Source organism: Pan paniscus, chromosome 15 (assembly GCF_029289425.2).
Source record: "Pan paniscus chromosome 15, NHGRI_mPanPan1-v2.0_pri, whole genome shotgun sequence".
Taxonomy (NCBI): domain Eukaryota; kingdom Metazoa; phylum Chordata; class Mammalia; order Primates; family Hominidae; genus Pan; species Pan paniscus.
In genome coordinates this window covers 72,094,770-72,109,562 of record NC_073264.2, presented here as the reverse complement: position 1 = coordinate 72,109,562, position 14,793 = coordinate 72,094,770, and the positions used below count along the sequence as shown (strand labels likewise).

Genomic DNA, 14,793 nt, shown 5'->3' with positions numbered 1-14,793 from the left:
TATTTTAAATATTGGTTTAATTAATCCATATTACTTTTTATAGAATTTTGACTTACTGAAGAATTAATTAGGAACATGATCTATGAAAGATGAAGTTCTTTTTTTTTTTGAGATGGAGTCTCCTTCTGTCACCTAGGCTGGAGTGCAGTGATGCAATCTTGGCTCACTGCAACCTCCACCTCCTGGGTTCAGGCAATTCTCCTGCCTCAGCCACCCTGAGTAGCTGGGACTACAGGCGCATACCACCAGGCCCAGCTAATTTTTTTTTTTTAATTTTTAGTAGAGACGAGGTTTCACCATGTTGGCTAGTCTCAAAACTCTTGACCTCAGGTGATCCGCCCACCTCAGCCTCCCAAAGTGCTGGGATTACAGGCATGAGCCACAGCGCCCAGCCTTTTTATTATTATTTTTTTAATTTAAAGGAGTTTTAATTGAGCAATGAACAATTTGTGAACTGGGCAGCCCCCAGAATCACAGCACATTCCGAGATATTCCAGGGGTGCCTCGTTAAAGACAAAGTTCTTGACTGTAAAATCTAGGAAAACAAGCAAGTCTTAAATCTCAGGGGAGTATGAAATAAAATACTTTAAAGAAACAAGGATTTTGCTTGTTTTGAGAACAAGGTTTTAACAAGAGAAGGGGTTTATCTGTTCCAACCTACCATGCACTTAACAGCAGTTATTTCATCAAATGTTCTTCCTTTTGAATTTGAAATTAAAATGTAGCTAGAAAATAATTTGTAAAATGGTACTTTTGGGACACAGAGGCTAATGAAAGTATTTTGTATAATATATGCACTGCTTAAGCAGGCATATGTAAAGTATGTATATCCATTTTTGGGGCAGAACGCAGTGGCTCATGACCCTAATTCCAGCACTTTGCGAGGCCAAGGCAGGCAGATTACTTGAGGTCAGGAGTTCAAGACCAGCCTGGCCAACAAGGCAAAAAAAACCCTGTCTCTACAATAATATAAAAATTAGCCAGGCAGGGTGGTATGCACCTGTAATCCCAGCTCCTCGGGAGGCTGAGCCAGGAGAATCACTTGAACTTGGGAGGCGGAGGTTGCAGTGAGCCAAGATCACGCGACTGCACTCCTGCCTGGGCAACAGAGTGTCTCAACAACAACAACAAAAAAAATTATATCTGTTTTTGTATTCTTAAAATAAATTAAAGCCCAAGTCTTTTGGATAGATTTTTATATTTCTAATTCAGGGCACAGATTCAGCAGATTTGATGTAATTAAGAATAAAGTAGTTACTGGAATTTTAATGAAAAATTATCCACAATGTTATGAATGGATGCTTTCTTACTTAGGACTACTGGAAAAAGTAATGATGTTTTTGTTTACCACAATACAGAGCTTGAAAAATTTAATAAATATATATAAATATATATCTCTCTCCAATTGACCACACTTTACATAAATTATGTATGTTAGTTCTGTCATTTACCAGATTCTGATGATTATAAAAGGCACCAAGTTTTAGGCAATATAAAATAAATCATATCATATTTTAGTGAAATAAAACAATCAAACTGGCTTATCAAGTTTAAGTGAATTATTTGTTATTCCTCAACAAGCTCACCACTCAGTTTGTATTTGTTCATATTATATTAAATACTGTCAAAATATTGGGGAAAATATTGCATGATTATTAATTTGGAGTGGGAGAAAAAAAAAAAGGAAAGCTGACTAAGGCCCTATATATACATCCTGTAACTGCCCTCAAGTGATTTAAAATTGACTAAACCAATCTGATCATTTTACTTAAACAGTGCAACATAAAGCATGCATAATGCAACAGGCTCATGGTCACATGCAGAAAAAGCCAAAAAGGGCTTAAATGTATAGGAAAGAAACAGAAAGGAAAAGAAAAACAAAGCTCTTCAAATGCTTTCGTGGGACTGGCGGAACAGATTAGAAGGGTTGTTACATGCATGCTAAACTTGGTGGAATTGAAAATACCATACCTTAGGGGTGATCCGATGAGCAATGTAGGAGGGGTAGGGTTACTCCCTGCATTGTGCCGGCGCCGTACTGCCTGGCGCCTAAATGTGCTGCGTTCACGGCGAAATGACACTGCCTCCTCGCTGGCTTGTGCTGCTGCATCAAGACAGACTTAGGTCAAACAAGAGCCTAGGTCAGAGATGTAAATAGCAGCTGAGCCTGGCTTTCCCTTGACTTCCCACCCTCATGGGTAAAGTGAACTTATTAATCCAAACTGTTTTCACATGTATACTGTCAATCTATCATATCAGGTAATACACAAAAAGTATCTGTCATTTATTTAAAGAAAATTGTTTCTTTAAAAATAATGTTTTTGACTTATTATCTAGCCTTGCCATCTTCTCTTCAACCTCAATTTCCTATTTTTAAGATCTCTGTTGTTTAAATCTTTTCCTGAAAGTTTCATTTATTTTGGTCCCATATTCCTCTATTGCCCCGTTAATTAAGTCAACCTTAAAAGCACAGTATTGATTAGTTTCCACTAATGGGAATAGGACATTAGTTTCTTACATTCGTGAGTATTGTAAAAGCAGCAAGGACAGTATATTTCACTGTTGATGACAAGGAGTAAGGCAGTTAAGTTTATCTCACAGTACCCTGTGCCATAATTTTGGCAGCATTAAATGAAACCTCTGGTTGTGAAGCTGCAAAACCAGTGTGTTAATTCAACATAGCATGAATATATTTTACTCTAAAGGTACTTCATTACCATCAAACTTTATTCAACTCCATGCCCCTGGCTCTGGTCCTCTCAACTTTAGGAAGCAAATACTGGCAAATTGGCAAGCACAGGAACTCATAGCTTAATCTACAAAAAATAAAGTACAAACAAGCAAAAAAGTTTGTACTTTATTGTTTGTACTTTTTTTAGTTTGTACTAAAGCCAAGCATACAACATGAGAACATCACAACAATGGCTTAGTAGAACTACACAGATCTTACAAAACCACAAAAATTGACCGATTTGGGTTTCTAAAGCAAAATGTAAAATGATTTTCATCCATTTAAATATAAAACAAAACAACTGTGTGATCTAAATAATTTGGGAATCATTTTGCTTTTGAGAAAGGGCATTTTGATGCTAAATATGAATAAAAACACAAGTTAGCACAGAAACATTCTTTCCAAACATGAAACTTCCTTTAAATTCCTTTATTTGTGGGGTAAAAGTCCATGTATACAAAAATTATATATGGCCTATGACAGCAAAAGATGCTGATTAAATCCGGTCATCTACAACTGTTGTCCAGTGCAGTAGCCATTAGCCATATGTGGCTATTTAAACTTAAATTAAAATTAAATAAAAATAAAAATTCAGTTCCTGAGATTGATGAATCATACTTCAAGTGCTCCGTTGCTACATGTAGCTAGTGGTTACCATTACTGGACAGTGCAGATATAGAACATTTCCATCATCACACAAAGTTATATTGAACAGTGCTTAGATATCTAGAAAGATAAGGTTGCCTTTTTGTGACCACAGCTACAAGGCACATTACATACTTTGCCAATTCCTGACAACCATGACTTCAATGAAATGAAAATGCAATCAGCATTGCCACAAAGGAGAAAACATGTATTAGGGCAGGGCAATCAATGGATGAAGGATGAAACAAAGCAGAGAAGAAAACAAGCCAATTGAGGGAAGAAATGAAAAATCAGATGAACAATTGGTATACCTGCTAACAGTTCTTAGACACCAATAAGGTTTAACTCAGGTTATGGAATTTAAATCACTATTTTAAAACTCAAGAATTATTTTGTGAAATATTATATTAGAGATTTCTATTCTACAGTTGTTACAAACTATTATGCTATTATTTATAAAGCATTATTTGTAACAAACTACTATGCTCAATTTACAAGTCAATCCAACTACATCAAGAAACTTTCAAACATTTTTTCTAGTTCTAGATCCTGTTTCAGTCAAAATAGCAGAGTAAAATTTACCCAGACATAATTTATAGAAGATAATTTAATCCATAAAATGTACCAAAATTATTCAGAAGGATTTGGGATAAAAGCAGTATGTAATCATACAGAATAGGAAGAAGAGAAACACGAGACGGTTTTCTTTACTATCTTCCTTCTACTGAAGACTTAATGGTGTTAATCTTAAGTAAAAGCTAATTATTCCATAGTACTGGGGTGAAAAGACAAACTACAGTGTCCACTTTTAGTCAAAATGTTTCTTGGTTTCTTAAGAAAACAATTTTTTTTTGCTAGTAATACACCATTTATATTTTGTTATCTGCAAAATAGCTGCATGTTATATCACTTACTTTCTTAACAGTCTTGGAAACACATCAAGAGAAAAGTTTAGGCATCCAGTGAACAATGTTAAAGTGGAATTATGATTACTGTCTATGCTGTCTCTTATAATATTCAGGGGGTAAACACCTACTGTTACAAGAATTTTCAAAATGTGACTATGGCAACTGCTTTAACAGTATCACACATTCAAGTGAAAATGCTCTACTACAATTTATGGTCACAGTATGTAAGATTAAGCCATGCCCCTGGGAATGTGCTACTTACAGAACATCTCTATTTGGAATAGTCGAGTAGGGGTCCAGTTCTATTCCAGCCAGAGAAGGAAAATGTGTCTTTAAAGCTTAAAATAATTTGCTGTAAGCACATACAGTCACATATGTTATAGCCATACTTGATAAATATTCCCTTCCAGAATCCAATTGTAATAAACTCTTTTTGAATTGTTTAACTTTATAGAAGAAAAATAGTAAACCAAAAAAAAAAAAAATTTAATCTTTTAACTAGGGAATCAGAGAGAAGGGAGAAAATACTTTAAAAACTGTTTTTGGAGTTGACATTTTGACACTGCTTAAAACCCAGTATCTCTGGCAAAGAAGAATGAAATTAATTCAATAGTAAGAGCAGAAAATGCAGATAGTGAAAAATTAGCACCCTAGTACAACTAAACTTAATGCATGTGTAGGTAAAAAAGAAAAAACATGCAAGCAATTCAAAAACCGTGAATGACAAGAAGTATAAAATACTTCCAAGGGTATATATCCAGAGAGTTGTATATTTTGAAATGTATTTTTTTCAAACGTACAAGTCTCGACTTTCTAATCATTTATTTGTGTTAAAAAGACTGACTTCACAATCATAATAAGTTTAAGAGGAACCTTCAGGCCGGGCGCAGTGGCTCACGCCTGTAATCCCAGTACTTTGGGAGACCGAGGTGGGTGGATCACCTGAAGTCAGGAGTTCGAGATCAGCCTGACCAACATGATGAAACCCTGTCTCTACTAAAAATACAAAAATTAGCGGGTGTGGTGGCAGGCGCCTGTAATCTCAGCTACTCAGGAGGCTGAGGCAGGAGAATCACTTGAACCCAAGAGGCGGAGGTTGCAGTGAGCCAAGATTGTGCCACTGCACTCCAGCCTAGGCAACAAGAGTGAAACTCCATCTAAAATAAAATAAAATTAAAAACAAAATAAATAAAATAAAAATAAGAGGACCCTTCAGATAATTTAGCTGTTTCCTTTTGTTATACTGACGCAATCACTCAATTAAGTTTAAGCATTTACTAAATGCCTAAGTTCAATTCACGGACAAACCAAAAATATCCTCTGACATTTTAGACAGCTGTGATCTGGTCCATTCCTGAAGATAACAAAGGAAGTTTAATCCATAATACATACCTCCCACCTCAGGAGTTACTTCACATTTATCTCAATGAGATAAGGAAAATTCTACACATTCTAAAATGAATTATTTTAGTGCAACTATTTATTTTTTATGGTAGTATTACAATTATAGACTATCAGTTGGTTCTACTCTGTGAATAAAAGCATAGAAAGCATTAAAGGCACTAATATACTTTTAGAATAGCTGGGATGCCCAAAGAGCAAAATTTAATGAGGTAGGAGGTAATGGCTATCCAAATTCTATCTCAAAAATTGGAAGCTGTGAGTATAAATACACACAGATAAAGATGCTATTTAAAAATGATGTCGGCAGGTCGCGGTGGCTCACGCCTGTAATCCCAGCACTTTGGGAGGCCGAGCCAGGTGGATCACAAGGTCGGGAGGCCGAGCCAGGTGGATCACAATGTCAGGAGACCGAGACCATCCTGGCTAACACGGTGAAACCCCGTCTCTACTAAAAATACAAAAAATTAGCCAGGCGTGGTGGTGGACGCCTGTAATCCCAGCTACTCGGGAGGCTGAGGCAGGAGAATGGTGTGAACTCAGAAGGTGGAGCTTGCAGTGAGCCGCGATCGTGCCACTGCACTCCAGCCTGAGCAACAGAGTGAGACTCTGTCTCAAAAAAAAAATGATGTCAATCATATACCTGATTAATTTATGAAAGAAATAATATGTAATAAGTCACTTTCTAGTTGTCATGTACTGCTATGGTTGGCATCTTGCAGTAGCTCAATTTCAATTAAATTAATAAAAATTTAGACAGAGGAAATTGCTCAAGTGTTCTTTCCAGTGAGAAATGTTTATCGTGGGGGGAAAAGGTGTAAATCTGGAAAGATCACGAAAATAAAAATAGGCATTTAGTACTTCAAAAAGATCAGAAAAAACGCTATTAGGAAATTAAATTCTTAAGAAAGATGACCAAAGTATGAAACAAGTATATATATATCTCAGAAAATGAAAAGGCATCTGCAAACATTCTGAAACACATTGTAATGTTCAGGATAAAAAGGATTTTACCTAACAACAAAGTTACTATATAAAGACATAAACATTCAAGTAATTTTGCAAAAACATTCTAAAAGGAATGTTTTAGTCTAGGCATGAAATCCACTTTATCTAAATAGTTTTTCCCTTTCTTAGTTTCTTTGTCAGCCAAGAACGATGCTACCATCAACATACAAAGATTTTGTTCCAATGAAAAAAACAAATGCTTTTCAAGCTCATTCTTGTTGGAAATAACAAAAAATAAGTAAATAAATAAATGTTTTTAAGTGTCATTTTCTGGGAAGCCAAACACTGCCCAATTTCTAAGCATCAATTCTGAATTAAAATAATTTCCATCTGTGAAAACATTTTAAAGGACTGGCCTACTTTTTGACAAGCCAAGGAACCAGAGCAAACAGTAACAAAATTATTAGCTATGGGCGGGCACGGTGGCTCACGCCTGTAATCCCAGCACTTTGGGAGGCCGAGGTGGGCGGATCACAAGGTCAGGAGTTCGAGACCAGCCTGGCCAATATGGTGAAACCCCATCTCTACTAAAAATACAAAAATTAACCGGGTGTCGTGGTGGGCACCTGCAGTCCCAGCTACTCGGGAGGCTGAGGCAGGAGAATCGCTTCAACCTGGGAGGCGGAGGTTGCAGTGAGCTGAGATTGTACCACTGCACTCCAGCCTGGACAATAGAGTGAGACTCCGTCCCAAGAAAAAAAAAAATTATTAGCTGAGCTTTGCGTTAAAGATAATTTGCACATCCTTACTGATATTTTCCACAAGTCCACCAGCCAAACAAATATAGCTTAAGTATTACTTATACTTTTATAGGTGATTTCTAATCCTTTTTAGTCCTTTGTGAATGGGATGAAAGATATCAACCCGTTAGATACAATTTTGCATCCACTTTCAGGAGAGTCCCTTAATAAAGGGTCAGTAGTGATGAATACATGTATTTGAAGTGACATTTTTGAGAGGGGACACATCCTTACAAATGAAAGACATCACTGTCTTTGTTTATATAATGAACCTACAATACATAAAGCATTTTCACATTTCTACAGTCATTAGGTTTAAGCTCATTGGAGTCTGACAGTTAACTGTGAGACAGGTCTAGACGGTTATTATTCCTGTTTTCAGTTGAGGAAATTGAGGCACAGATTTAATGGCCTGCCAGAATATTAAGACAGTAATTAGAGGTGGTATGAAAATGTAACCGTTGGATTCCCAGAACTTCACTGCTGAGAGAAAGAAAAACACTGTAATGTTTGTTCCTACTTGAAAAAATCAGGCATGGGCTGGTTTTGGGAATTCTATATACAAACATTTATTTGCTTCACCAATACACACCTCTTTTCTTGATATTGTTGTAAAGGAAGATAATTTTGCCAAACCTATTTTGCTGTATTTAATAAGCATTCTTCTGTGCAGTTTTATCTATGTCTAAGCTTTTTTCACAGTAAAGAACATCCTTCCTTAATGAAATCAAGGTCAGCCACATATACAATGAGTATGCTATTATGATGTCTTTGAACACTATTAAAACGATAGTCTGTCCCTGCATTTAATGACCACACACCGCTGGGTTTCCTGCTTTGGCTTGTACAGTTATTACAGCTTCTCTTTTAGGGTTAGCTGTGTATTTCTTCTGCTGTCATTACTTCAGCTTCTATAAGTACCCATCCCTTCTACTAATTTACTGCTTCTAACTTTCCATGTGGACTGGGAAATCAGAAAATTAAGTTTATTAGACTTGAGAGTCCTTCTATTTAGTAAAGTACAAAAGCTACAATTTGCATTTTATTGTCTGTTTACTGGTCTTTATCTTCTGTCTAATGCTCAATGATATCTGGGTACAAAATAACACACCTTCAATTTATGTGTATAGCACGAACCCTCATAAATTTTTATTGAAAAGATCTGACTTTTCTTTAAATAATTGTTTCTTTGAAGATTATTTTTGGTTCCCAACACAATATTATATTAGGATCCTATTTCATGCTTACAGAATAGTGACTCAAACATTATATTTAAAATAAATTTCACAGAGAAATAGAAGTTAAACAATTCAGAAAAAAAGCACAAAGAATAGTAAGTAAACACAAACCTCTCCACTCGGGCTATTCTTTGTAATCCATTAAGTGACACAGAAAATATGCTATAACAACAGTATTGAATCACACAGGAAATAAGTTTAAACGGTCCAAAAGAAAACGACTTCCTTAAAAGTAATACAGGCTAGAAAACACAGGACATTTTTCTACCATATAGCTTCTATGTAGTTTTCATTTCTTAAAATATTAGTCATAAAGATATGCCTTATAATTTAAAAAGAAAAATTAAGTACAAAACAAGAGATCAACAGAAAATGACTTAGTTTGAACTTAAAACATATTTCCTGTCTCAGTAATCACAAACCATTATTGATGAAATTCAGTTTTAACCAAAGAACTTGACTAATGACGACAGGGCGTATGAAAACAATCACTTGTTACGTGACTAAAAAAGATGTTATATGACATATTACTGCCAAAATAAGGTCCATGTCACTAAATTGATGTTAATAAAAATGTTTTTCCTATTGGCATTATGTAAGAAACTAGGGAATCAGAATTTTTTATTTTTACTATTGAGTTTCACAATGGCACACTTAGACTATCTCTAGTTTATTTCTACATTTAATCACTTTCTTCTACTTTAATTTTATACCACTGAATTAGTAAGGTTAAACGACAGGCTACACTGTGCAGCATAACTAACTGGCCTTGAACAGTCACAGCAGCACTAGTAAGCATTTACTGTGTGCCAGGAACTTAACTCCTTAGTCCTCACAACAACCCTATGAGATAGATACTATAATCATCTCATTTTAAGATGAGGAAGCTGAGGTTTGTAAGTAGCTTTCCTAGAGTCACAACAGTGGAGCCCACATACTAACAAAGGTATCTGACTCCATGTCACTAAACTAGATTACCTCCTATTTTAGCGTACTTTATTTTAGTACTTTAAAGTCTATTTCCTAAATTCCATCTCTCTACACTACCACCACCACCTACCTTAAAATAAAATGAAAAGAAATCGTTGGAGAACTTATCGACACCTTCATATTCTTTAGGATAAAATCTACCTATGGTTTATGCATAGGTATATGAATGGCCAAGCAGTAACATGATGGTTGACAGGTTTCAGTAGTACAGTATGTAAGGAAGGATAGCCCAGAAACATTTCTTCTAAATTGTCAGACAGGACTGTAACAGATAATGTTAACATAAACAAGTATCTTTAAACAGTATTTGAGAGTCTCTGTAATTTTTAAATAATAAGAACCAAAACAAATCCCCTTCTACCACCTCCAACCTTTCAAAAAGCCCAAGTAAACTCCCAACAAAACCCCTATATTTAGTTATGATAAAAACCAATTAAAAAACCCCCAACACATTTAAGTGCTTTAGTTTTGCTCTTATTTGTATTCTAAACCCAATGAAGCTCAAATTTAAAAAGCCTGTGCAATGCCTGCCCTAGGCAAAAAAATGTTTTTAAACAGCCCACAGACTATTACATTTCTTCCACCAAAGCAGATATTTTTATTTCATTATCTCTTATTAACATTTAATTGAGTTATTTAAATAAAAAAAAAAAGCAGTACAAACAAAAGAAAACAAAAGCTAGAGCCTGGAAAGACAAGGGCTAATATAGCTTAAAGAACAGCACTGAGAAGCAAATAACACCTTTCAGGTAACTTTTCCTAAAAAACAGAACACCTCACAGTCCCCATGAAAAGGAAATGACATTTTAAATATAAAGGCATGAATTTACTACATATTTTTGTACATATTTTTTCAGTATTTACATTTCCACAATATTCAGAACAGCAATATTTTTCTATCATAGCATGTTGACTTAAAATTCATTTTGATAACTTTAAAAATTAAGCTATATTTTAAAATCCAATGGTTTCTTGCATACTGTGAACATATCTGGTATGATTTGTGTGAGAAATCACTACAAGCATTTCAGGTTGTTTACAAAAAAAAAAAAAAAGAGAACTATATCCAGGTCAAAGCCTCGAGGGAATTTAATTACTCTACTGTCACCAAATGGTTATAACCACTTCAGATATAATTAGTTCTCAATATTTAGGTTTGATAAACTATATTCTTCTTTAGGTACTAGAAAATTTCTTTACGTTCCCATTAGAAATTAATCTGGCTAGAAACTTGACCCCCCAAAAAATCTAAGAAAATGTTTACCACAATATGGACTTTTAAAATACTTCGGGTGAAATTAACATCTTTGAGAAAAAGCATATATTCATATGTTTCATAATGTTTGTACAAACAAAATCCAGCTTAACTTTTAATAAATGACTGAACATTACTGTATCAAACAGACTATAACTTTAAAACTAATGATACAAGCATAAATAAAGGGAATAGGGGTAGAGGCTAAAAATGCTAAGGTACTAACAACAAAAGACCTGATTTTTCTGATTCTATTCAAGAAGCAGATTCCATAAAAACCAGAACCAAATAAACTATCTTGGGCAGAAGAACACAGCAAGAAATAACTCTGAAATAAAGAGGCCAACACACACTGACAGAATATAAAATCACCTATCCAAATTTGCACAATTCTCCAAAAACCTGAAATAAATAAGCTATTACTTTAACCAGAACACCATCACTGTTATTATGGGGGCATCTTACATCAATTAATGGATACCAAATGTCAATATACACTACAAATCTGAATTTAATAAACTTTAAGAATAATGTGTGAAATTATAGAAAAAAATAGTATTTTCGTAACGCCTAAAACTTGAGTAAGCAAGAAATAAAACCAAAGATACAGACTTAAAAAAAGAGCCACAATTCTCAATGTACATAATCAGATCTAAAGTAATATTTGTAAAACTCTTATATAATAGGCTGAGTGATCTAATTTTGAAAGTTCAGTGTCATATACTGTATAAGAGTTGATTAAAACTGGTTTGGTGCCCTTAAATAATTATATATTTTATTGTTGCTATTGCTATAAAAAGGAAGGGGGCTAATTTTTGTTATTCCCAGCAAAACAATAACAGGTGGCAACTGGCTTAGAAACTGGTGTTCTTGACACCATCAAGAACAAATTGACGTATTCAAGTATTGCAACCAAAAAATATGTTCTTGGTGTTCATACCAAAACCTTTTCTAAGATAACCACCTACTTCTTCATTCAAGAAAGCTTATTTTAATAACACAGTGGAAGGGGGAATATTAACAGAAGCATATTTTAGTAAGTACTACTCTAATTAATAGTACGAAAAAGCAGTGAGTCTTAGAGAAATCTCTTCTTACAGTTTACTTACCTCCACTGACTGCATCTTGCTCTTCCCCTTCAGGAAATGCAACCTGGTTTGGCAAGCTATTCCTAGATCGAGTGACTGTCTCTAACTGGGAAGCCCGTCCTAATAAAGATAGCTCATCTAGCACCTCTCCCTCTTTGGCCTCAAGATCTGATTTTGAAGTGGTTAAGGGCTTTATACTTTCAGGTGCCATTAACCTGTTTGAGTCATTCAAACATGCTACTGTGCCACTGTCCAGGCTCAACACTCGGGCACGAGTCTTGGCACTATTTGTGCTAGAAGTCCGTCGTGTTGCACGCTTTTTGCTGGTTCCTTCAGGAACCAAATGAGCTTTGTGCGTGTGTTCAGAGTCTGTGCCCCTTTCTTTATGAGTGTGTTTGGTCTTTAGAGCACTGTATCTGCCCTCAGGAGACTGACAGGAATGAGAAGCGGTGCTAGAAGAGCTATCACTGCTGAACTGGTGAGCAGACTGAACACTTGATGCTCTACTCAAGTCACTTTGATCACTAGAGTCTTCGTCATGACAAAATATAGCACTGTGTGGCTTGGTACCAGAAACACCTCGAAAGCAAACATAGTCCCTATGCCGGCTTGAATCAAAACTGCTAGCCCGTTTTTTTCCTGTGCGTCTCCTGCCTGACTTGTGGGCAGAAGCTGTCCGATGGATTACGCTAGAAGATTTAGGTCGAACATCCCCTTCCTTTTGCTTTCCACCAACATCTTTACGCACTTTGGAATCCACAGCAACAGCTGACTTATCACTCTTCTCTTCTTTGTTTTCTGCAGTGTTCCCAGGTGGTCTGTCCCCTTGGGAAGTAAATTCGTTTGCATGGGGATTTTTATTGGCTTCTTCAGATGCAGAGGTGCTGAGACCTCTCTGGTTGTGCATCTCATCAGAGGGGGTGGGGTCCTTGGCCTCGTGAACCCCACTGTTGGTACTCGCTTCCATAGCAACCTTTTCACTGCTAGTCCTTTTGTCACTGGCACAGCTATTCTTCTCCTCTGGGCCTGCACAGCACTCTTTCTTCCTCCCACTTTTTGTTCCTGCTTTAGGAGACTCCTCATGCTCTGACAGGATGCTCTCTACGTGAGTTGAGCTGGTCTGCTCGCTTTTATAGCTGCTGACAGTACTGTTAGTGTCCCGGTCCGTTCCACTGCAGTAGCTTTCTGTTGACCCACTACTCCGTGTGCTCAGGCTCCTCAAGCTGTCCATGCTTTTGTCTGCTTTCAAAGGTTTGCTCTTCCCACTTTTTGTGGGTGGCTGAGAAGTATTGATTTTCAAGTCACCAGCAAGCTGAAATTCCCCAGATAAACCAGAATTTTCCACCAAGGATTCTTTGGATCCAGAAAGAGGCTTGGAAGATTCTAACTCACTAACTGGATCTAATCCACGTCTTTGCTGATAAAGGGGAAAATCATTCAGTGAAGTGTCTGGAAAAGCCACAGCAGAGCTAGAAGTCCGTGGTACACCTCGCGGCCGGTGGTCTTTTCTATAAGAGTGTGAGTGTAAAGGTACAAGAGAAGCTACTTCTGTGTCACAGGCGCTGGACAGAGACTGATCAACATGGTGGTGGTGGTTATGATTTGGCAGGTTCACTTTGTCACTGAAGTCCCTTGGCAAGTCCTGTCCACAAGAGGATAAGGAAGGCTGAATAGAGATGAAGGAGTCATTGGAGACAAGACGAAAGAGCTTCCGATCAGCTGCCAAATCTGTTTCAAACACATATTTTGAAATGTTAAAATAAATGTATGATCTGCTTTCCTACTGTTTAACAATGGAAAGAATTCACTGCATACAGTAAATCAAGTATAAATAATTTCTCAAGTAGTTCTCCAAAGAGCTGATTTCTGTTTCACAGCTGCACAAAGAAAGCATTCTACTCATGAAATGAACTGAACTTCCAAATCTTTGAGTTCTTCAACTGGCCTCAGAAAGAGTTCTATAGACTATCAACAATAAAATTAAGAGGAAACAAAGGGGCCGGGCGCAGTGGCTCACGCTTGTAATCCCAGTACTTTGGGAGGCCAAGGTGGGTGGATCACACGGTCAGGAGATCAAGACCATCCTGGCTAACACTGTGAAACTCCGTCTCTACTAAAAATACAAAAAAATTAGCCAGGCGTGGTGGCGAGCGCCTGTAGTCCCAGCTTCTCGGGAGGCTGAGGCAGGAGAATGGTGTGAACCCAGGAGGCGGAGCATGCAGTGAGCCAAGATCGCACCACTGCACTCCAGCCTGGGCAAAAGAGCAGGACTCTGTCTCAAAAAAAAAAAAAAAAAAAAAAAAAAAAAGAAAGAAAGAGCAACAAAGGACTATACTTAAAATAGGCCTGGATTTCTATGCAAGCTCTATCTCCAACTTACTAACTTGGTAACTTTGGGTTACCCCCCTGTAAATCTGTTTCCTCATCTGTAAAATGGGACATCAACTTCACTGAGTCACAGGCAAGGAATAACTGAGTTAACGACATATATTGCTTGACACAATGCCGTCACAATTAAAGGTGGCTATCATTATTCTACCTTACTAACACAATATTAAAATCCTTTCAAAAAGCTAATACGATTATTTCACAAATCAAGAAAACCTAGAGTAATCAGAAACAAACAAACAAAAATAGGCTGACCAATGCCTAAACAAGATATAATGATGTAAGACATCCTCTTGCTGTTCAGAATGGTAAAAACAGCAATAATTACAGAGCAAAATACTGCATTTTATCTTTCATTATTGGTATAGCAATTAAAAAATACTTCATGAAAAAAATACTTA

The 14,793-nt window shown here is 36.4% G+C and overlaps 1 protein-coding gene across 10 annotated transcripts in view; it reads right to left on the bottom strand.

Moving 5' to 3' along the window:
* The window catches only part of PCNX1 (pecanex 1), a 209,014-nt gene that overhangs the window by 124,808 nt on the left and 69,413 nt on the right, over positions 1-14,793 (bottom strand). For 6 of the 10 annotated variants that reach the window (XR_010109817.1, XM_034937738.3, XM_034937741.3 and 3 more), the window contains 2 exons: positions 12,026-13,732; positions 1,972-2,104 (listed from right to left, as the gene is read on the bottom strand). Coding sequence is in view for 9 of the 10 variants with exons in the window: in XM_034937738.3 (XP_034793629.1) it covers positions 1,972-2,104; positions 12,026-13,732 (1,840 nt within the window). In the remaining variant the exon portion in view is untranslated. Of the gene's footprint in view, positions 1-1,971; positions 2,105-12,025; positions 14,773-14,793 lie in introns of those variants that run through there. The other 4 variants (XM_034937744.3, XM_034937743.3, XM_034937740.3 and 1 more) reach the window with 3 other exon arrangements.